This window comes from Cyphomyrmex costatus, unplaced genomic scaffold (genome assembly GCF_001594065.2).
Source record: "Cyphomyrmex costatus isolate MS0001 unplaced genomic scaffold, Ccosl1.0 scaffold123, whole genome shotgun sequence".
Taxonomy (NCBI): Eukaryota; Metazoa; Arthropoda; class Insecta; order Hymenoptera; family Formicidae; genus Cyphomyrmex; species Cyphomyrmex costatus.
This window is the reverse complement of record NW_017275207.1, coordinates 3,854,914-3,878,344: the sequence shown is the minus strand read 5'-3', so window position 1 is coordinate 3,878,344 and position 23,431 is coordinate 3,854,914. Positions and strand designations below refer to the sequence as shown.

Genomic DNA, 23,431 nt, shown 5'->3' with positions numbered 1-23,431 from the left:
AAACCGGTCTGTATTCTTGTCATGTTTATACATGTATATTTATACATATAATATAACTGTTAACAATATACACATATCATACAATTAAACGAACATCGTTTAAAATTGCGTTTTAAATATGAATACAGACTTTTTTTGCGATCATTCTATTCAAAATACGTAATGCAGCGATATCAATGAAACATCTTATAGAAAAACCTTCGACAAACCTTCATCTGTTTTCAGCAAAAATATTAACTTTAATTTTTTTCGTGCTGTCGAGGTTTTTATAAATACCAGCAACTTTTTAAATAGCCATCATTAGCTATTTATAGTTAAAATTAAAGTAGCATAGTTAATACAATTATTTGAAGTTTCATTTCTTTTAATTCTTTTTTATCACTATATTTCTAGGCACCGACGACTTTAAGTACTCGTATTAACTACAATATAAATATTAAAAACAGTATATAGTTAATATGACTATTTTGTATATAGTTACTGGTATTCATTAATTCTTAGTAAAAATAATCAACATACTTCGAAATTATCTTATCATCGTGCGTGTTTCAATACGACAGCTTCACATGTTAACAAGACGCGCAACTGTACCGCTTTGTGTCGCCAATCAGCATGTTTTTCTTCAAGAGTTCTTGAATATGAAATGGAATACTTCTCTTACATTAATTGCTCATAACTGCATTAGTGCATTCGGCAACACAAATATGCATAAATTGTAATGTTATCTTGGACTTTACTTTGTGCCAAGAAACGACAAATATTAGACATCCATTATAAAAGAAAATAGAGAGCGTCGCTTCTTTGACAATAATGTCCTTTTTTGTTAACATAACAGCTTTATGTCATTTTTTCCGAGCTATTTAGGCTGTTATCTGGCGCGCGTGTGATAGATTGAAGCATACATTATTTTATCTTTGCCCATTTATGAAAACTAATTGCTTGTTATCTACAAGAAGAACGTAAAGTGAGATAATCCCTGAAATGTTAAGCATAATCTCCTAATCTCTTTCGTTTCATCGGCAAACTTCCGAAAAAAGTTCTTTACAGAAAATAATTCGTTTATTATATGAAAACTTTCCTTCGAATATTACACGTTTTGTTAACATTAAAAAGAATGATCAATAACATTGAATTCAATTCGCAAAGTAATTTTCGACTATTGCTACTACAAAATTTTGTCAAATTAACAGTTAATATTTGATCAGCTATATAAATGAGAAAACGTTCTTTCGTCAACTCTTTCATTCATGTATCGTCAAATTTTGTGGATCTTGTGAGATCTTTTTGACCCACTAAGTCAAATCTCTTCGAGTTTAACGTATCACTTCTACGAAGACCATTCCCGCAGTCGTGTCAAGTCCCCTCATTCGCAAACTGTTGCCCTACAGGACATACACGTAGCAACGCTTTATCTAATCTCCGGCCCTCAATATGAAGCAATATAATTACTTCTGCACTCGATAGTCCTTTTCAGCTACATATTGAAACTTCGAAACGCACACGCGTAGTAACTCTCAACTGTACAACTCTCATCACTCGGGCCGGATCCGGACTTTTTCGGTCGTCGTCGTCGAATCTGTCGCCTAATCCGCGATCGCGGAGAAATTTTTCAACAAAAAATCTTCTAGTCCGCGGGATAAAAGCGGAGAATCGCACGGCCCTGGATCTCCGAATGACAAAGCTTTTGGACGACATCCAAAGCTTCCTCGGCGGGATACACGGTGTGTGGAGGCGGCTCGATGTCGCCGGAGGCGACTAGCTGCACCAGCTCCCGTAATTGCTCCAACGTACCCGGTTCTACCGGTTTGATGGATTGCTGCCGCTCTTCCGCTCGTCGGCTAAACTTGGGCAGTAGTCGATCTGCGACCTCCTTGATCACAAACACTACACCGCCCTTGCTTAGGCATTGCATGCTGCGATGGAGGTTGCGTGAGGTCGTGCCGAAATCGATTACCACGTCTACTTGGCCACCACAGGCGTCCATTGTGCGTTCGATCAACTGCTTCTCATAAAGATCCTCGTTCCATTGCACTACGTTCACCCTATAACCAATATGCCGACAGTTGCTGAATAAATAAAAAAATAAGATGGTGAACGTTTGAATTTGAAAATAAATTTCATTGATTTTTTGAATTTTTTAATATTTTTCTTAGGAGGAAAAAAAGAGCTAATAATTTATTATATGTAAATATTTTAATTCAGCGTAGATGACACTAAAATTTATTTGTACTCTTCGAGAACACGTTTGAATCTTTTTATTATTAAGTAAAAACCATGTTTATTAATTAATTAATTAACATAATATTAACTAATAATTATTCTGTTCTATTATAAGAATCTAATAATAATAATGAATCTCTCTCTTAACTAAATAAATTTACCGTTGAAATTCTTGAGCTATGAGAAGACCATCGTCCTTAAGAGTGGCTATTGTAGTAGTAACTCTGTCCCTCATGTTACTGAAGTGATACGATGCGATCCTGAGGGCCCACAAGGCAAGACCACCTGTGCCAACTACAAGAATCTTGCACACGCTGTTTTCGCCCCTCTCCTTCAATAAAGCCTGCAATATTTTACCATACATGAAGAAAGCTTCAAAGAGAAATTTGTTTCTGAAGTATTAGCTTTGCCCGATAATTTATTCTAAATGTATACACTTTTAAAGTGTATTGATTAATTGAATTTAACAAAAGTAGGATACAACAATATGAAAGATTGCATATCTGTACCTGCACGTGTTCGTGTGCAGCGAAGACGGTGTTCATAGCGAGAAGTGCGCCGGCTGGCAACATAGCCCCCACGCTAAGTGACATATTGTCCGGAAGCTTGATCAGGTACTTGAGGTCGTACACCACTAGATATTCGACGTAACCATTGGGAATGCCATCATAGGGGTAGAGAATAACGCGGTCGCCTACAGCAAGTTCACGGTCTTCGGGTACCTCGGTGCCAAATGATTCGATTACGCCAGCCACTTCGTATCCGGGGAACAGAGCAGCGTCGCGTACCCCGTGATGAGGTATGAACACCGGGTAATCACTCTCTACGGATATATCGGCGGCCAGGCTACTGCCACTCGAGACCGAGGTCAAACTGGTCAGACTCGGTGATCGTCGAGGATGGTAACAAGCACCAGCGCACATCACCCGGATGCGAGCACCATGCGCCGGCACATCCGGCACGGGGACATCGAAGCTGAAGACACAATCCCGACCGGTCACGCTTGGGCTCTCGATCGAGAGTTGACGGCACAGTTTATTCATCTTCTCTCTATAACACAAATCGGTAACATCAGTAACATGAAACTTTTGTCATTGAAAGATATTTCTTCTCAACTATAATATTTTTTTATATTATTTGTTGTTACTGAATATCATGTAATATTATGTTTAATACAAAAATAATAATTTCCTTATGCATCTTATAATGTATAACATAGATAATTGCCATAAATTACAGTATTCTTTAAATAATATCCTACAGTTAGGAAGATCTTCCTTCTATTATGATCAAAATTATGTTAATTTGAAAGTGTCGAGAGTCATTATAATATTTCGTTAATTATATAGTGCATTTTTATGACGCTATATTTTAAATTAGATGTCAATGTTTGAATTAAATTTTTTTTGTAATAAGTGCAATGTTGCATTGTAAGATGCAATATTAATTTTGTATATAATACACAACGTAATTACATATATATCTATACAATTACTATCTAATACATTTATTTAGTGTTACAGAGAATTATATTAATTATATATTAATAATATACAATAAATATACAACATATATAAAAAGAATTAAAATATAGGTATTACAAGTGGAAGTGACAATTCGCAAAGTGAATTATTTTAAGTGAAAAAAAAAAAAAAAGCGTTACCAATAAAATAATTCAGGAAAATTGTGTATTTATATTCCAAAAGAAAGTAATATACAGAACATATATGTAAATAATTAAGGGCTCGGAGCAAGAGCTTTTTACTCGTTTTGTTATATATTTTGAATTTAGATTTTATTTATAACTGTTTCTCTTTTTATAAGTAAAAACATTTGTTTTATGCATATAGTTTATTTTTATTAAAAATTTTATTTGAAAAATATTATATAGATAAAAGGGATCTGTTATAGCCTCATTTAACTCTAATAGAGCTTAATAAGAAGACTCGGGAAATATGCGGAAAACATTAATAATATGACATTTTTCCGGTTGAAATAGTTTCTGTAACAGTGAAATAAAGAGATCTGTTATAAGAGACTGTGATCAATGGGAAAAATGCTTAGTTAGCACTTAATTAATTAATACTGACATATTTTCTTTCTTCTTTTAAATTACTTAAGAAACAGTGCGACGATGATATTAAAATTGATAGAAGCGTGTCATTAATGCCAAACACATGCCTGGCATGAGGAAACCTGTTAAACTTGTGGATCAGCTGTTCGAATCTTTTCTGATCGGATACTTGGAAGCACATTTTTGCACGTAAAGTACTTGTAAATATTGTTTAACAATCAAGAAATGCGTGACACACACATCTATATTTGTACTTTCATTTAAACCAACTGAGAATTTAAATAAAATTAAAAGACATGTCATATATCAGCAATATAACTTTTTATTTTTTTTAAATATAAAAAGTAATATAAGAATAATATAGAAAGTTTGACGTTTTAATACTGCTTTTGCCAAACATATATATTTATACGTTTGCATGCATATATGCAGTAAATTTTACACTAAATTTCAAAAATATTGCAATAAAAGCTAAATATAAGTTATGTATTTTAGAATATGTATTTTATTTCTACTCTATTTTTTGATTCATAAATTATTTTATTTGTCATATATGAAATGTACAAAACTCTATTATAGTATGTCTTGCAAAAAAAGTACTAATACTATTTAAAAATAATTTAGATTCTTCTGCAATTATGACGAATTCGATTTGATAAATTGTATTATATATTGTGTGCATATTATTCCTGAAAAATCAATGCAATGCATTCTCCTAGCTGTTGGTACAATAAAGAAGGTAGTTGACGAATTAAAGTGCGTATAAAAATCAAATAATTGCCTACCCATTATGGGAGATGGTTTTATGAGCGATAGGCGCCATCGATTCCAATTCCACCGGCATAACCACCTTAATCAAGTTTATTTTTTCAAAATCACTCAACAAAACTTGAGCACAAGAATCTTTCACTCGAAGACTTACAATCGAAGCACTGTTCTAACGATTAAATTTCAGTAGTTTTACAAAAGAACTTGCACAGGAAGAATGAACTCTCGATACGTTCGTACGTTGCGCGAGAGGTACTAACCCGTTCTGTTGGAGCGCGTTCGCTTTTATACCCGTATGCAGGCCAACGCATTTGAGATAGGATGGTAGGAAAAGTAAATGCGGGGAAAAGGGTGGAAGACACGCGCGGCCACTCGCCGACCACGTGCAACGTTTGTTTTTCCCGTCCACCGTACCTCGGAGTAAGCAAAGCACTACTGCGTTGCTGGGGATCGCATGTGTGACGCATTTTGTATTTGTACCGTTAATGATAAAACGATCAAATGTGCTTTTATATTGAAAATGCTATAATTGCCCATAACTTTCCGGATTATTCAATCAATTTGAAGTCAAATTATCCCTCGGTTCGATTGACTGTCACATTTTTTTTACATATCATTGGTTTAAACATTAGATCGGTAACTATATAAATGTGTTAAATTTGTGAAAATTAAATAAATAACAAAACTGTTATTAGTATATTTCTATTTCTATTTTAGTAATTACTTCTATAAATAAGAAACATTTTTTTTAAATCAATTATTTAAAGGAATTCTTTTTTCAATTAAAGATTTAATTATATAATGTGCATATATATAATTGTAAAATATAAATATAAAATCATTAAATTAGTATTTAGTGATTAAAAACATTAATACATTTTCGAAGATATCGCTTAAAAAAAATTGAGTTTTATTTTTGATCATGGCTGCATTCGTTATTTACTGCAAATACTGAAAATCTGTAATATACGTAACGTGAATTACAGATTTTCAGTACTCGCAGTAAATAACAGAACGCAATTCAAAATAATTTATAACTGAAAAAAAGTGCGAATAGCGAAATATTCGATAACTATAATTTATGAGATCGTACATCATTTTGCTGGTTTTTTCATATTTCCTAAAAATTATCTGTAAAAATTCTTTTCAAAGTTTCAAATTTAACTCAATGTTCCAGTAATAAATAATTTTCTTAGCAGACGTCATTCAATATTTAATGTTCTGCGAAAGTGTGATCATGTGTGTGTTTGTTGTCAGAAATATATTATCAACTAATAGTTCTAATAATAAATAATAGCTTTCAATTTGTAAATTTGTTAACTGCCTGATTTATTAGATGCCATTTGCGTTATGTAAACACATATTGCTATTTGGCGTATAATCGCACAATTTTGCGACATATAAGCATATATGCGATAAAATTATTTTTTATAATGTGCAGATAACAACTCACATCAAATATTTTATCATTTTTACCAATGTAAAATATTATTCACTTACAAAGTATATATAAAATAGTCACAAATATGAATATCTTACAACTTCTTTCAACGATAAAGAATTGACGATGAAAAAAGATTGAGATATTTTTAATTGCTTTTTACATCATTACTACACTAATAGCACTTTTTAACTGCCATTTTCGATGTCACGCTATGTGCTGTCATTTTTCAAATGTGATAAAGAAATATGATTATTAACTAAGTATCTTCTACGGAAGTAGCGATAATAAAATTACATAATTAATCTATTATGACAACCTTAATTAAAATGCATTTATATATTCAATTTTTAAATATTATATATTTTAATCTTCATTTTATAAAAATTAAATATATTTTAGAATTATTTGCTTATTATCAAGAAATACAAAAATTCTTTTTTATAACTTCATTAAAATATAATCTTTTTTTTAAACTAGAGTTTTATTTATTTTTTATAAGTTCTAAATATTAATTAAAAATAAATTGAGTGAAAAATAAAACAACTATTTCTCTCTCTGATTGAATATAAAAATAATCGAAATATATTTCTTTCGCTGCTTTAATAAATTATTAGTTGAATGATGGGTGTGTATCTATGCATAGTTTTTATTCCGACATGATAATTTGTTCGTTTATCTATAGCTTATCTACAATTTTTTTATATCCGCGTACCGCATAGTACAGATAACATTTATTTTCCTTACTGTCAAAGGTGTTACTTGTAATCAGCAAAGTTTTATATCCGTTGGATATTTAAAAAAAAAGTGCGCTATTTTTAACATAAGTCATCGTATGACTTATGTTGATTTTCATATCTAATTCGATTATATAGTTCTTATCGTTTTATATATAATACAATGTTAGTCGATTTGCTTGAGTCCGGAAGTGCATGGTTCAATGTGTTATTCAAATAAACGTGAATTGAGGCTAGTACGTTCGTGATTGCGTCGCGGTTATGCGATAACTGATGAAACATGTTTTACAATGCTGAAATAAACGAGGAACTTTGAGTATTATTTCATGAAAAAATGAATCTGACTTATATATAGTTAGAATTATCGCTTAAAAATTTTATTCCAATTTCCTGAGTTAACAAAACTAAGAAAAAACGAGGTCATATGTTATAATGATATAATTATAATCAAGATATAAATTGCATTGTGTTTAAGAAAACATTAATTGACCCATTTAAAAAATCAAATAATATCGCATTGCTTATTTACATAAGTCTCATAGAATGATCAAATCATTTAATCATTGTTTGATTTAAAGGAACGAAATTTATATAGGCTACATAGGTACGCATTTATAATCTGATAAAAGCATGACTACAAACTGAATATTATCACGTATTAAAATTTGTGACATTATATGTATATAAATTGCAAATTAGCAATCGCTTCGTTAATTTAATTAATTAATATTCTGATAACAAATCTGGAAACGATCGTATATAAAGATAAAGAAGTCTAAATAGTCATTAAGTTTTTTGTAAAGTAAAGCAATAAAAAGATGATACCTCGCGATTTATCTTTCGAATATTGAAAACATTGATTACAACACCTTGTCGATATAATTCGAGATAAACAGTTCTAACTTCAATTGAAGTGTTTCTACGTATGATTTAAATTAGTGACGAGGACATATTCTTGAAAAACAACATTGCACTGCTCTATTTGTTCCAAGCTAGAAGTTAATATATCTCATGCTAAAAGTTTCGCTCTATTTATACAAAGCTGACTTTGAATAGAATTTGAGTATGTGAGATTTTAATAATTTACCTTTTATTTTTTAAGTTCGCATAAGTGTTGAAAATTTAAATAATTAAAGTACTTTGTGAAATAAAGAAAATCTAAATCATACACAATAAATGTTAAAGAAAAGAAAAAAAATTTGCTTTTTTAAATTCTATAATTCAAATAACATTAATTTACTGTTTCTCCACACTGGACTTTTATTAGCTACCAAAAGAAACATAAAATTAAAAAAGTTTTATTGCCTACAGAGAAAATGAAGGACATGATTTTTGAAAATATGTTACAAATTTAAATAATTTACAATTTCTTTTCGTTTACTTTACGGGGTAAAATATTATACATAAGAATCATTATTTAGGGGTATTAAAAAACAGAAACCTTATAATATAAATTAATGTAATTTTTTTACTTTAAGTACTAATAAATGTTATTATTTTAATATATTACTTAAAATTGTACATAAACAATAAAAAAAGACTTCATATATTTATTCTTGTACGTTGTATAAAAAAATATTTAACTTTTTTATAATTATAATATATGTGCAATACGTATTATGTTACAAATTTTTATTATTATATATTTAAAGTAAAATTTATAAAAATTGGAGAGTGACGGGATTTTTTTACAAACATTCTGTTACAAGGTAAAAATCTCTACATAAATTTCTGAGAAATATCTATTACGTGTTAAAATATAAAACATCGTTAAAAATTTATTTAATGTAGTTATTACATTATTGGCAAAGTACATATACGTATAAAGTTTATATCACATTTTCAGCTTTTCATATAAAAAATGTTTTAATTTCACGTGTCTTTATATAAATAAAAAAAGGCTTCTAATGTTTTAAATGGCGAATGATCATTCCTTGGAGTTATTTAAGTATGATTACGCTTTGTAATGCAGAATTAATATTGCTGAAGGAAAACAAAATGATCTTTTCTCTTCTTTCTCTGCAACGCTTATACTAATTCTCGATTTCTCTTATGTGATAATTCTATTTGGAATCTGACGTAAGCACTTTGAAAGTATACATATATGGCACCTGGCAAATCCTACAGACAATTTTTTTCCTCAATTATATATACATATATACACATAATATAATGAATCACGCGCAGGATTTTTTAATGATATACAAATGACGTTTTTGGTTTTTATATTAACTTATTATATTAAATGAAAAATAAAATTTTTTTATTCTACAATAAATAAAAAAATATAACTGGAAACATTCATCATTTTTTTCAAAAAATCAACTTTAGTCGAGATAAAATGCAATTAATAATATTAAATGTGCAATTAAAAAGATTTGTAAGTTCATTAACTATCACGGTCATTAAAAGGTCTCGGTAACTTTCTTCGATAAACTTAAGTTCAATACTTCTCTAATAAATGCACTCAGAATATATGTAGATAAAAATTAATAAATTCACTAAGAGTACTAAGACATTATATTTTTACCTATTTTTGTAGTTAGTATCCAAATAATGTAGTAATTACCTGATATATGATATTGATTAAATATAGTAATCTAGTCAGTTAAAATTATTTTACCCTTTTAGTCATTAAAGAAAATTTATCTTTCATAGTTCGGATCTCTGTGTTTTAAATGTATGGAAGCTATTTCTGCATTAATTACCAGTGTTTACCAGTTTGATCTGTGGAATCATTTATACAATCCGTAATCACGTGATTTCTCTGTAAACAAGTGATGATAATGGAAAAGATATGTGCATTAAAATGGACTCTGTTTCTCGCGATGATAATCACTTTGTTGACTTTTCTAAGCTCGCGTCATCTGATTTTCTCAAATGATTTATCACAAAAACGTTATTTTTGCGGAACTATTATGCTTCAGAATCTTTAGATAAAAACGCGCAAAAATATCCATCACACTATAAACTTCTTGCAGTGAAATTTCACTCTAAGACAGTGAAATCTCACAAAAAAAAGCGAGCTTTTAGTCTTTTGAAGATTCACTTTAAAAACAGAGAAAATTATCACTTTTTTTAAGAAGTGAAATATTTTCAAAGATGGTTATATTTTTACTGTCTTAGAGTGAAATTTCACTGCAAAAAATTTAGAGTGCATGCTCAAACTTGTAAGCTTAGAACTTTTAAATTAAGAAAAACTCACACAATCAAAATTGTTAGAATTCTTATGACTAATTAATTTTTTTCAGATTCTTTGCATAATAAGGTTCAATGATATGCTTCAAATTCATTTATTTGTGACAAGACCATAAAAATATTCATGCTATACCTGATTTTAATCGATGATTATTAATTATTTATTTCACTCTACAAAATTGTGTTTCAAAAAATTTGAGCGATTTGTATCTTAATCATAAAATTATAGGAAGCATATTACGTAAACTTGCGATAATTATGGCGAAGGTGCAAGATATCAAAATATTTGCCAATGCATGAATAATAATTGACTTAATCTAAACGAAAATGCCATACAGTCCTGTCTAGTACATAGTATATAAACATAAACTTGTTTTGATGTTATCAATAACGGGTTATTCTAATATTTGCAATCGATTTAAATGACATTAATAATCTGAGATTGGGCTTTATTTCTTCTCGAAACTGATATATTGGTATTTGGGCTTTAATTAACATTTCACTAAAATTATAAATAAAATTATGAATAAAATTTATATCAAATGAAACGATAAATATAATGTTGTTATATTTTAATATTGCTCTTTATTTCATGTATGTAGCAGAAAGAGACAAATTGTTACGATCATTAGATGTTGATTCTGTTATAACATTTAATTGATGAGAAATGATTACGATATATATATATATTTGCAAAAAATTCTTGAAATTGTTAACGATAATTGTTATGACGTAAATGCACTATGGTAATAAAAAAATATTCCAATATATGATATAATATATATGGAATATTTTACATATAGTGATTAATAAGTAATTAATTATTCTTTATTGCCATAATAATGTAATTACGGCATAATATTAACGATTTTAAAAACTTTTTTGCAAATAAATGATCATTTCTCGTTAATGAAATATAACAAAAACAATATTTAATGACAGTAACGATTTAACCGTTTCTACTAAGAACGTTCGAACAATTGACGATTAAAAGAGCGCTTAGGAATTTCCACAATAAAACGATATTGTTTTTCCAATTACTTATCATAAGAGTACATCAGATCTTCTTAGAAATGGATATATTTCGTGACATAGTACAAGCATTACAGGCTGTGCTTCTTCCTCATCACCTTTGGAACGCTTTCTATTAGCGATGGATAGGTAGATACAGCCTTGGGAGTTCTTATATCACTTGACCTACTTTAATGAAAAATATTTAAAGTGATAAAGTAAGCCCTTTGATAAAGAATTTACGCACTTAGATAACCATAGATTTTATGTAAATAATAAAACTAAACTAATTCTTTTGTAAAAAAAAATTTAGAACGGTATTAATTATAATAGATATTGAACTATAAAATGCTCGTATATTTGCGTTAAGTTTTAAATATTACTTAAATACTATGGAAATCCGGAATAAAATTTCAAATAGCGATGATGTAGGAAGTTTATATTTTTATATCATTTGTGTAGAAAAATACACCTCTTTTTCATTTATAGATTCTTTATCATTTCCTTTTAAGATTTGTTTTGAAAATAAAATCATGCTATTATTTAACATTAAAGTATATTATAGTTTTAAATCAACATTATGTAAAATAAACTTATAACATTAGACAATTTTTTTTTGAAATATGTTAACTATACAGTATATACATATGCTATTATATATATACACTTTAAATAATTTAATTGAAGATCCTGAAATTTTTATAAATTAATTAAATTAGTCACTTGCGTGAATAAGAAAATAAGAAGGGATTGTGATACGATAGTGGCAGAATTGCAGTAAATAGAGAATGCACGCAGTTATACTACGCAGCGGCGTTGAACACAAAGAAGCTGTTTGCCACGAGGAGCGTGCGTGAAACGCACGCTTGATTCGTTGGTGCTCTTTTCAAAAATAGATCTCTTTATTACGCCGAGCAGTCATATAAAAATCAAGAATGTGACTCACATTGATAGCCGGATGCAATCTCAACTTGACAGGTATGTATTTTATTATTATAATACATTATCTGTATTTGCTTTTGACTTACATACCATCTGTGTAAATTAATTTTAATTTATTACAATTAATCACAATTTGCTTATGATATTATAAATGTCTTATATATATCTTCTATGATTAATTAAATATTCTAATGATACAAATTAAATTAAATTATATATCGTCACGGTGAGTAAAATTTTATTGTATAAATTTTTTGCTTTTTATATAAAAGAAATTTAGAGATATAATATAAACTCAAAATTCTGTTTAAAAAATAGATATCTATAAAAATTCAGGTTGTATTTGTACTTTTTTCACTTCATTGTGCAGAAACAGGTCGAGTCATCCACCGTAACGATGCCAGTCTTTGTCCGTTCGTTTGTAATGCATCGTAGTACAGTCAGCTGACGTACAATGTCTTATGGTGAACGTTCAAGTGAAGAAAATGTTCAACGCGAGTAAATTTTCCTTCTCTGAAAACTTCTCCATTTAATAGTTGCATTATAAAAAATAATTATTACTCGTTTTTCTCACGGTTTGTATATTTCATTCTTTACTTTCCAAAGAGATAATTAAAGTAGCATATGTAATTATCTCTCTAAAACTAAAGGTCATCTATACTTTATATCTTGTGATAGTAGCATAAATAAAAAAGATGTGTATCTATTTTATTGTATACACATGTTTTTAAGATAAAATTTATGTGATTAATAAAGACGCACTTTGAGTTTTATAATATGTGTTACAAAGTAATCAAGAAAGATTATTATGGCAATACTAAGCTCAAACAATTTTGTCTGCTGTACTCCTGTTGATTATGTTGCATAATATTACAGATTGAAGTACAAGTGCAGTTTTGCTGACTTCGTGTTTCTACACGTGCAAGAGCTGTCTCGCGTTTCTCGAGGACACACGACCCCTTTTTATGCCGTATCCCACGTCACGGATATTCCTAAGTGATCCTCGGTTACGAACATCCATTTTTAGAATTGATAAACTTTTGCAACGATAAACACGTAGAGTCAATCGAAGGAAAAAAAAGTATATTTTTGACGTCATTTCTTGATAATTTTCAAAACCAACGAAGATTACAATATCCAATGAACGTTGGAGATTGATCTGACTAATATCTCGAAAATTAAAAATGACATAAATTATCTCAATGGAAAAATAAAATTCTATGATTACGTTCTGTGATCACGTCATAGAAGATATATGTATCTATTAATAATACTGAATATTAATTCAATAATTTAATGTAGTTTTAACAAAAAAAAAAACAAGTCATCATCTGAAACAATTATGTGATAATATACTCCGATATTAATATTTTAATATCTTTTATTTAATATCAGTGTGATTTTATAATCACATTCTTTATATGCACCAATGATCTATCGTCTTAAATAACTTGAGGCAAAGCTACATATTTAGAACCTGCATCTTTAAGAGACTCAGGGAGGTGAAAAATCGATAATCTGAACAATAAACCTTTTAATTCAATTTTAGATTGAATTTTTTATAAGAGTACAAGCTATGAGTTTCGTATAACATTTTGTCTAGAAATAATTTATAATATTCGAAGTATTCGAAGACAGACCCGCCCTTATCAAAGCAATCGTAAAAACGTAGTCGTTTCGAATCGGATTATGTTTACACAATTTACTTCAAGATTTTCGTACATTTTTCTATTATATTCTATTATGTTTCGGGTATCTCTGGGTTAAATCTGACTTGACGATTTACGTCTCGTGCACCGTCGCAGGTGTCGGGCAAACCGAAGGATGTGTGCGTCAGCACGGTTGTATCAGTGTACCACGAAGAGGGGGAAGTCGGTCGATGCCGCGGAACCATGGCACGCCGGAATCACGTGCACATCAGCAGGCATCCGCGTGTTCAGCTGTGCCGATTCGCTTGGGGAACACCGCGCTCTCGGCTTCTCGGGTACAATACCCGCGGTGTTCCAGGGCATTTTTAACCCCTTCGAGTTGTGCCAGACCATCCTCAATCAGAGAGTAAACGAAGAAAAGGATATGCATATCTGCATTACTCATCCAAGCATCGATCAAATCTAAATGACGAATGTTTTTTTTTTCATTCAAGATGAACATAGGTATAGCTTTGGAATTTTGACGGTCGTACCATCGTTAGGTACTTCGAATTATTTGGGTCACTTCGTATCTTGCTCAGCACTATCTGTTGATTCATAAATTTTATACCAAACGGAGAAAAGATAAGTTATTGTATTCTATTGTAAGAATATTTTGAAGATATGATAAAATACAATATATATGTCAGAAGAGACATTTCTAAAAATAAAATAGTAACGTTTATTCTTAAACGATTAAATACGTTTGGCAAAGCAAACAGTATAGAATATTAATAGGTAGACATCTCGTATATGCATGCTTTATTCGGTTAAATGATATATTAACTGCAAGAACGTTGACACGTGTAGTAAAGTTGCATGAGTGATTCATTCGCAAAAGGAAGCATTCGATTCTCACGTTCTGTTGTTCTACGCATCGTTTCGCAACTTCACGTAAGTATATGGTGATTCTGACTCAAGACTTAAGACGATTCTAAGTCTTCAATGCTTAGTCACTCCGTCGTTAAAGTCTAAAGGTGCATGTAGTTTTCTTGACAAAACGTAGCTTGATAAATAATGCACATCTATTTACTTCCGTCGCTTATTCACTTCATACGTTAGTCCCCTTCGAATCGTATGATTTCCGTGATAACAATATTAACGGCGTTCGAGTATTTGTTAAATTGAAAATATGAGGTTATAAGTTTTTTATTCTAAAAAGTAAACAGGAACGGATGATGATAATTGTACATACGATAAGAAGAGCGTTGCACTTGATAAAATAATAAGTAGTAGCATTAAAGTAGCGTGCCACATTAATTATAAAATTGTTGTTTATATTTTGCGTTATTTTATGATTTATATCACTGAATTTTATGGTGAATATTATATTTGTACTTTAATTCGTTACGAGTACATTTTTCTCATTTAATATTTTGTATTAGTAACAAAATAAGTATATATATGTATTTTATTTGTTCGTAAATAATTATAGAGATCTAATAATAAGACATAAAATATTTTGCATGAAACGCCTAAACTCTCTCTACTTTTATGTTCATTCGCAGCTTTCTCGACAATTTTTACAAAGTAAACGTCATGTAATCGAAATCATGAATAATTCAATTCCGATAATAAAGCATAGTTTATTTTTACTTTAAATGTATCAATAAATAGAATGCAGTACATAACTACACGTAGATGACTTCACCCGGACCGGCGACTTATTCTCAGAGGCAGGACAAGCGTCCGTAGAACTCGACAAACGCTACTTACATAGTTGATGCGCACTGATCGGTCATTCAAACGAGGTCAGCTGTATTCGAAGGTGTTACGCTACCAGGAGAGCGGAACAATAAAGTTGAAACGATGGGAATAGCTTCTCTGAACGCAGCGTTCGTTTCTTTCGATAATACGAATGACATATATGCAAACTGAACAATCCATTTTAGATATGATAATTATTCAAAATCCATCAATCTCTCTTTTATTAAGTCTTCTCTCTCTCTTTTATCAATCAATTTAATTAATTTTTTATATCCTCTTGTATTTTGTACATTCGCAAGTAGATGTTTTGTATTCCTATATAGAGATAGCTCTTATCAAGCGTGATTCTCTCGCATTGCTGCATTTGAGGCGCGTGTTGGCCAATACATCATTTATCTTAGCGCCTGTCACTATTCGTCACAATAGTGCAGATAATTCTAAGAACGGTATTGTTTATCTATTTCACCGTTCCTCAATAATAAGGGATTCTTTTCAAATATCGTGTACAATTCCATATATTGGTTATCACATTTGCACGGAAAGTGATTGTCAATTCTACAAATCTTCTATCATATATGTCTTATTAAATATAACCAGTATTGATATTTCTATGGCGTATAATAATAATGTTAAACTACAGATCGTACCAGAGTAACTTCCCCGTAAGAAAGCATGGCAATTATACGCTTCACCTTCACTGCCGCTATCCAGAGGTTGATGACCTATCGTAACGCGAGAAAGTCTCGGATTTACTTTAGACGCTATATTCATGCTTTAGTACTATATTTTCTTTGATTGTTTCGTTATAAATTTTATTTTGTGAATAAGTATTTCATGATTTGACTATTTTATTTAACATTTCTATTAGAAGAAGAAAAAGAACAACAAAAAGAAATATCTGACTAACCATGATTTATATACATAATATACAAAACGATTGTAATGATGAAAGTTTTTAATAATAAAATGCAGTTTTATTATTTCACTTAAGAGAAAGAAAGGCCTAAGAAAAATTTTTTTCTCCATAGTATTTAAAAGTTGTGATATTTTTTTATATTTTTACATATTTTGTAATTTTATTCGTTAAAAACTCACAAGTATCGGATTAAAAATATATGTATAATAATCAAATATGTAATAGAATACGGAGACATTCATGTGCAGAAAATTACGAAATATCACATTATGTATATCTAAATGTGATGTTAATAAATTCAAGAAATTAAGAATATTTTTAATAAAAATACTCTAAATATTTTTAAGGGTAAGCTTAATCAATGTGCACAATTTTCTTAAGACATGGCATAACATTTTTTTAATTAAATACTAGTTTGTTATCATTTTTGTATAATATTAAACATATTCGATAAATTACATGTAATTTTATCATTATCGACAAAAAAATTATAGATAATAATTTTACTTAATTAAGATACATAAAATAAGATAATTTTTTCAAATATTTTATTTTTTGTGCACAACATCGAAATTTTAGAGATTAAAGTACATATTTATCGTTGATTTATTGCCGAATAGTAATGGGTTGATGACAGATAACATATAATGATAAAAGTTCTGCTTTTTCTGATCATTGATTACTTTATATCGGTTACTTTTTGGATTTCCTTTAACAATCAATTAAACGATTAATCAATTGACTGATGACGCAATTACAGATGCGTGATTTCTTGTCTTGAAACAACAGTTTTGTTAGGAGACAATGAGCAATTACATGACGTAACTAGCGAGTTTAACTGTAATAAGCGATTTCAAGCTTGTTGAATGATTTCCTTTGAACCTTGTACCAGTTACGTTCAATTGGAGCACTAATGTTAGTCCCACGCAGTGCACTTCGTTATATTATATGCTATTTTGTATTATTTTGCATTGAACGTAATATTAATTACTTACAAAAATTCAGTACAAGGATAGAAAATATTTTAAAAACATTTTTTAATCCAATAATAATAATAATAATAAATATTACATTTATCTCATCGTAGTTAATTAAATAAATATAATTCTATCAATTAAAGTGTCATTAATTCAAAGATATACATATTTGAAAAAAAAAATTCTTGCATCAAAATCATTTCCTTGACAAGCAAGTCAAAATTGAATGTCGTAACTTGGCCTTTGTTTGCACTTACACACATGCGCGAACGATTGCTCTACATAATGAAACTGTTGCTTCAGAAGATAATTTTTTCGAGAATTGTAGAATAGCAATCATTCCGATATTTTTTTCGTTGTATTTTTGTTCCGAGCGAGTAAGATAGGCAGTTCGCATAGTATTGATTGTTAAACGATGCGTAACGTACCGCACACATAGTCCGACAATCAGCTGTTTGCGACATGATGGACAGGTGTTCGAAGTCGCGATACTGTTGGCGTTGTGCGTAAAATCTGAGTTTCTTATGTTAATCGTTTTATTGATACACCGTAACAAGATATAACAATAATTAATCCGGTTATTTATTTTTGCTAGTACCTATTTCATACATTATATTGATTTATTTACGATAAAAATGTCTTAAATTAACTATGAGGTTTTACGCAGCAATTATTAACTAAAAAAAAAAAATAATTATGATATATATTATATAATTATGCCGTTAATAAACAAAATTGCTGATAATGTCCAGAACATAAAATAGAAACCTAATCAATGTTCTCGATCGCAAAAAATTACGTAAGCGAAGTGTAATACATTATTTAATATTGTAACTAGAATTAGTACTTAATAATGCATTGACTTTTTAATATTTTGCATATAAAGCAAATTTTCTTTTATAATAAAGTGTTAGTTGAGCAGGTTTACATTGGATAAAGAAATAAAATAGATAGATAGATAGATATCGTCACTTATTGAGCGTTCTAAGAAAGTTTCCTTCAACCGCTAAACAAGAGAGAGAGAGAGAGAGAGAGGAGGCATTTTGTTTAATTATTAAAATAATTAATTTTTTTTAATTTTCTAGGTAGATAAAGAAGCTATTTTTGTTATTGTTTAATAACAAAATAAAATGGCTATCACTATGCACAAGTTAAATACTATAAATAATTAAACACATCCTGGATTTGTAAAAAAGATTTAAAAATTCTTTCTTTTTCTTAAAGAGGAACTAAAAGCACTTGAATTTATATTTTTTCTATAAAAGTATCGATTTATATTCGATAAGTACATAACATATAATTAATGAACAATTTATTCACGCACAAACAGTTTGTAAACAATTTTAATTAACATAAAACACTTGAGAACAATGCAAAGAAATCGGTCGAAAAAATTCCATCAACATGAGTACATCGTGTGTGTCCAACATATTGCAATATCGAATTTTTATGAAATTTCACAGACACTCTTCTGTCGCGGAGGGTTGAGATTTTTCGAGCAGTTATGGAATTAGAGATGGAATCAAGGTCAAACTCTCACCTTGAAGATCGATCGCGTTGGAGAGCCACCAGTGACCAGCGACAACCGCAAGATGTATGATGGTAATTGTTTAAAGGATGCACGTCAAACTCGGTAAACCGAAACCGCGTCTCGTCACGAAAATTACTGACTGGTCTGTCGACTTGCTGGAACGAAGCTTCGTGAGATTCTGATAGGTTTGATGAAGAAGGGCCCACCCGACGAGGGCGCTTCAAGGGGGATCACCATCGCGCCGACTCCGAAAAGTCTGCAAAGCTGATGTTGGGGTCGCGGATGCCTTGTGGAAGGGATGTATCATCGATCGTTCGTACTAGGTGAGGTCTACGGCCTTTAAATGTCAGATTCTCCTTTATTACGATAACTTGTACTTTCAACGAAAAATATAGGTGACGCAAGATGAAACATCATTTCCTTGTTATTTTCATCAACGAACATTCCTGTTATTCATGAATCTTTTGACATATTCGAAGTTAACCTCTTCTTGATAAAAGTATCGGAATACTTCAATAGTTTTTATATTACAAGTCATGGCACACGTGTCTAGTCATTTTTATAAATTAAAAATTTCTCTGGAATAATAAAAATAGACGTAAGTTCAAATATTTTATTTTGTTTCAGATACAAATTACATTAATTTTTAAGTTTTAATTTGCGGATTAATTACAAAGATATTTAAATCTATATCTTTAAAATTGTAAGAATAATGGATGTGTTTCTTTAACTTTAATTATTGTAACAAAAAAAGGTTACTTCTAAATTGATTCGAAAAGAGAGCGAATAGAAGAAAGAGAGAGAGAGAAAGATATTATTAATAATAAAGGATATTTTAAAACATTGAGGAAACAATAAATTAAAAAATAAAATATGTAAAATTGAATAGTTGTAAAATGTAAAATCGAAACATTACATAATAATAATGAGAATTTGAAATTAATAAATTATAAGCTGATATAAATCGATCATTTTTCTAAAATCTGCTTTTTACAAATATATGTAATTCATGCATTTCATTTTGTTTAATGTCTTTAAAAAATTCTATAGATTATTTTTAACAGACACACTATATTATTGTATATAATACAACTTTATTAATATTTCGATTATTTACATAGACATATAAAACGGCTATAGATTATAATCTAATATAATATTATAACATAATCTTGTACTGACGCGACATATTATATTAAAGACGGCCGGTTCTGGACAAACTTTCATGACTGTCGGTAGGGTCTTGGAGTCCAGGGGTAATTGAAGAACGATGACATTATCGATAATTGATATAAATGTGCAGTTATTGACAAATATTTGAAAATACCTTAAATTCACGACTTTTTCTTATATAAGTGCTCTATATGTAAAATATAAATATATATTATAACATCTTGTATATTACCACAATTACAATTTTTTTCTCTACAATATTATCATCCCTATATTGATATAATCGAACTCAGATAACATTAAAATTATAATTTTAATAAAAATTGAGTGTTTTAAACGTATATACATGTCTACGAAATTAATAAATCACAAAATTAATACTATATTATCAGTTTCTTATTCTTAGTCATTCAAATTTTAACAGTCACGCGAACTTCCGTAAGACCGGCCATCAATAATATCTCCAGTGTTTCTGGTAAGATTTAAAAAATGTTGGTAACAATAAATCATTGCAGATTCATAAATTGTTTAAAATATATACATATTTTATCTTTATATTTATTAATTCAAACTAATTAAAAAAATTAATTAGAAAAATATACTTCTAATATCAAACTTACATTAATTATTTATACCTTTATATAATACTTTATCTATGAAGAACTGTGTATAGCGACGATAGGAAAACGAGAAAACTTGTTTTCGATCGAGTTCTCACTTGATATACTAGAAATTTACCAGTACCAACACATGATACTAAACATTTAATAGCTATGTATTATATTTAATAAGAAAAATTACAGATAATTTTAAAAACTACAATCTTTTGATCTGCGTATACACATGGTTAAAATTTTTTGAACATTTTAATGGTATGTATAATATATGAATCAACTAGCAAGTAAAATGTCAGTAATATTCTAAAAAGCAAAATATTAGCAGCCAGTAGTTGGCTAGCAAATTTGATCAGTATATTGCAGGTAGTTGACATTAATTGCACATTAAGCTTGTGTTTCTGTCTACAAAGCATTGAGGCAGTATATGGGCGGTAACATAGAGAAATAATATTATGACTATAGAATTATATAGCGCTATTGTTAGAATTTCATTGAGAGGAATGACGTGACGCTTGATGTATGGAATGTAGAAACAAATAAAAGATAAATTGAAGGAAGCTATTCAGTCCGATTCAGAGAATGATTTTTTGTTACAGAGTGTAATCCAATTCGTGTATTCTCCATTGTGATATCTTTCTTTTATAAATTTGTAATTTTTCTTGCAATAAAATAGCAGGAAATATTGTAATAGACGAGCTTAACGGCAAGTTAACTTCAATAAAAATGCTTGGTTCTCAATGTTAAGGCTTGTCTGTTATTCTTTGAATATTTGCTGCAATAAATGCGGTACAATACTGTAAACTTTCTATCGACGGAATAAAAATCTTTATTGTTCACAAGTCTCATTTTCCGTGCCATTGAAGTCGGTCAGTACAAAAACATTCTTCTTCATGAAAACATCTGCAGACGCATAAGAATACGTTTATTATTTTTCAATCACTTTTTGATGAAAATTTATTTATAAAACAAATGCATTTATGTTTAATATTGATATTTAAATATATTGCTGATTCTATTTAAATATTGTAACAAGGTTTAATACAAATACAAAAAGTTTTTTAATATCAATATTTTACGTTTTCGTGTATCTATGAAAACTTTTTGTAAAAATATTAACCTAATATAAATGTAAAATTTCGATTCTCGCCAATATATTCACAAATATGCATTATTTAGTACCAACCAATCCCATTTTATCAGAAAAAGTTAATACAAACTCGGCGGAATAAGGTACGCATGTTTCATGATGCATCATGCAATCGAAAGAATGCATCAACACGAACGATGCTCGTACTTGGTTCTGCACGTACCAAATGGCATACGGTATTCCGTGAATTTTACGGCAGAACTGCGATGGCATAAAAAAGATTAGAGTGCATAATTCTTCTCGAAATTCTAGGTGGGAATACGCGTACTCGTAATCAATGTGCCGCGCCCGCACAAGTTACTGTAAAATTCGAACGTTTCGCGTATGTAGAAAGGAGTGACGAGTCACCATAAATTTCCGGAATTTCATTATCGGGTCATTACCGAATTTTACGACGTCAAACTCGATGAATTCACTCTTCATCTATTTTTTGCCCCAGATCTGTCTATTTCACGATTTTTCGACACTGCAAAATTTTTAATTACGAGTTCGCTAGAAACCGTAAAAACAAACGGAATATGCAGAAAGTAATTGTTAAAGAAACTATAAAATATTTTTTTCATGCGCGAAGCAGCAAAAAAAGGCATTAAGTAATTTTACTTTGTCCAAAGCGTATTAAAGAAATAGAATAGGAAAATATAAGGACTGATAAAAATGGTTTCAATTCATGCTACAAAAAATATCACAATGTATTCTGATATTCGTATACATTATTCAAAATAATTATAATAAATGCTTATATTAGAAATACTTATTGTAGCATGTTGATATTAATACAATTAATAAAAACTATACTATTGCTACTAAAAGATGATTAATTTTCCATAAATATCTTTTAACAAATATGTATTATCTAAAACTAAAGTTAATTTTTTTCGTAAAAATAGTTTTTATCTTTGCTAACATAAGATTTCTTTAATCAAGCAAACGTCGATATTCACTCGCAAAATTTAATTGAGTAACTTGCTTCTTCTGTCTATCAAAAATTGACAACATCGTTATCTAAGAATATACAATCTTATCAAGAATATACAATGGAATACATCGCTGTGGGATAAATGAGAATGCACTGTTTGAAAAAGAAAATATTGAGATACATTTTCTTACAAGAAGGTAGGAAATAATGATGACTTTCAATTTGGTATCAAATGTATCTGCAAAATAATCTGCAAAACATTATTTTGTTTGTTAAAAAGAAATTGCAAAATATAAATTTTTAGTATATAAAATATTTTTACATACTTTTTGATAAAATATAATTATTTTGAATAATCTTATTATCAA

At 29.4% G+C, this 23,431-nt stretch overlaps 1 protein-coding gene across 2 annotated transcripts; it reads right to left on the bottom strand.

Annotated features, from left to right (window-relative positions):
* Positions 1 to 397: 397 nt before the first annotated feature.
* Positions 398 to 19,319, bottom strand: Drat (Death resistor Adh domain containing target). 2 transcript variants are annotated; one of them, XM_018549429.1, is made up of 4 exons: positions 19,220 to 19,319; positions 2,730 to 3,270; positions 2,382 to 2,563; positions 398 to 2,042 (listed from the first exon to the last, which is right to left on the bottom strand). In XM_018549429.1, the coding sequence occupies exons 2-4, from the start codon at positions 3,261 to 3,263 to the stop codon at positions 1,625 to 1,627; spliced, it is 1,134 nt and encodes a 377-aa protein (XP_018404931.1). In that variant the 5' UTR covers positions 3,264 to 3,270; positions 19,220 to 19,319; the 3' UTR covers positions 398 to 1,624. The 2 variants fall into 2 exon arrangements, with proteins under 2 accessions (XP_018404931.1, XP_018404927.1); XM_018549425.1 differs by lacking the exon at positions 19,220 to 19,319 and adding an exon at positions 5,080 to 5,303.
* Between the last annotated feature and the right edge of the window lie 4,112 nt (positions 19,320 to 23,431).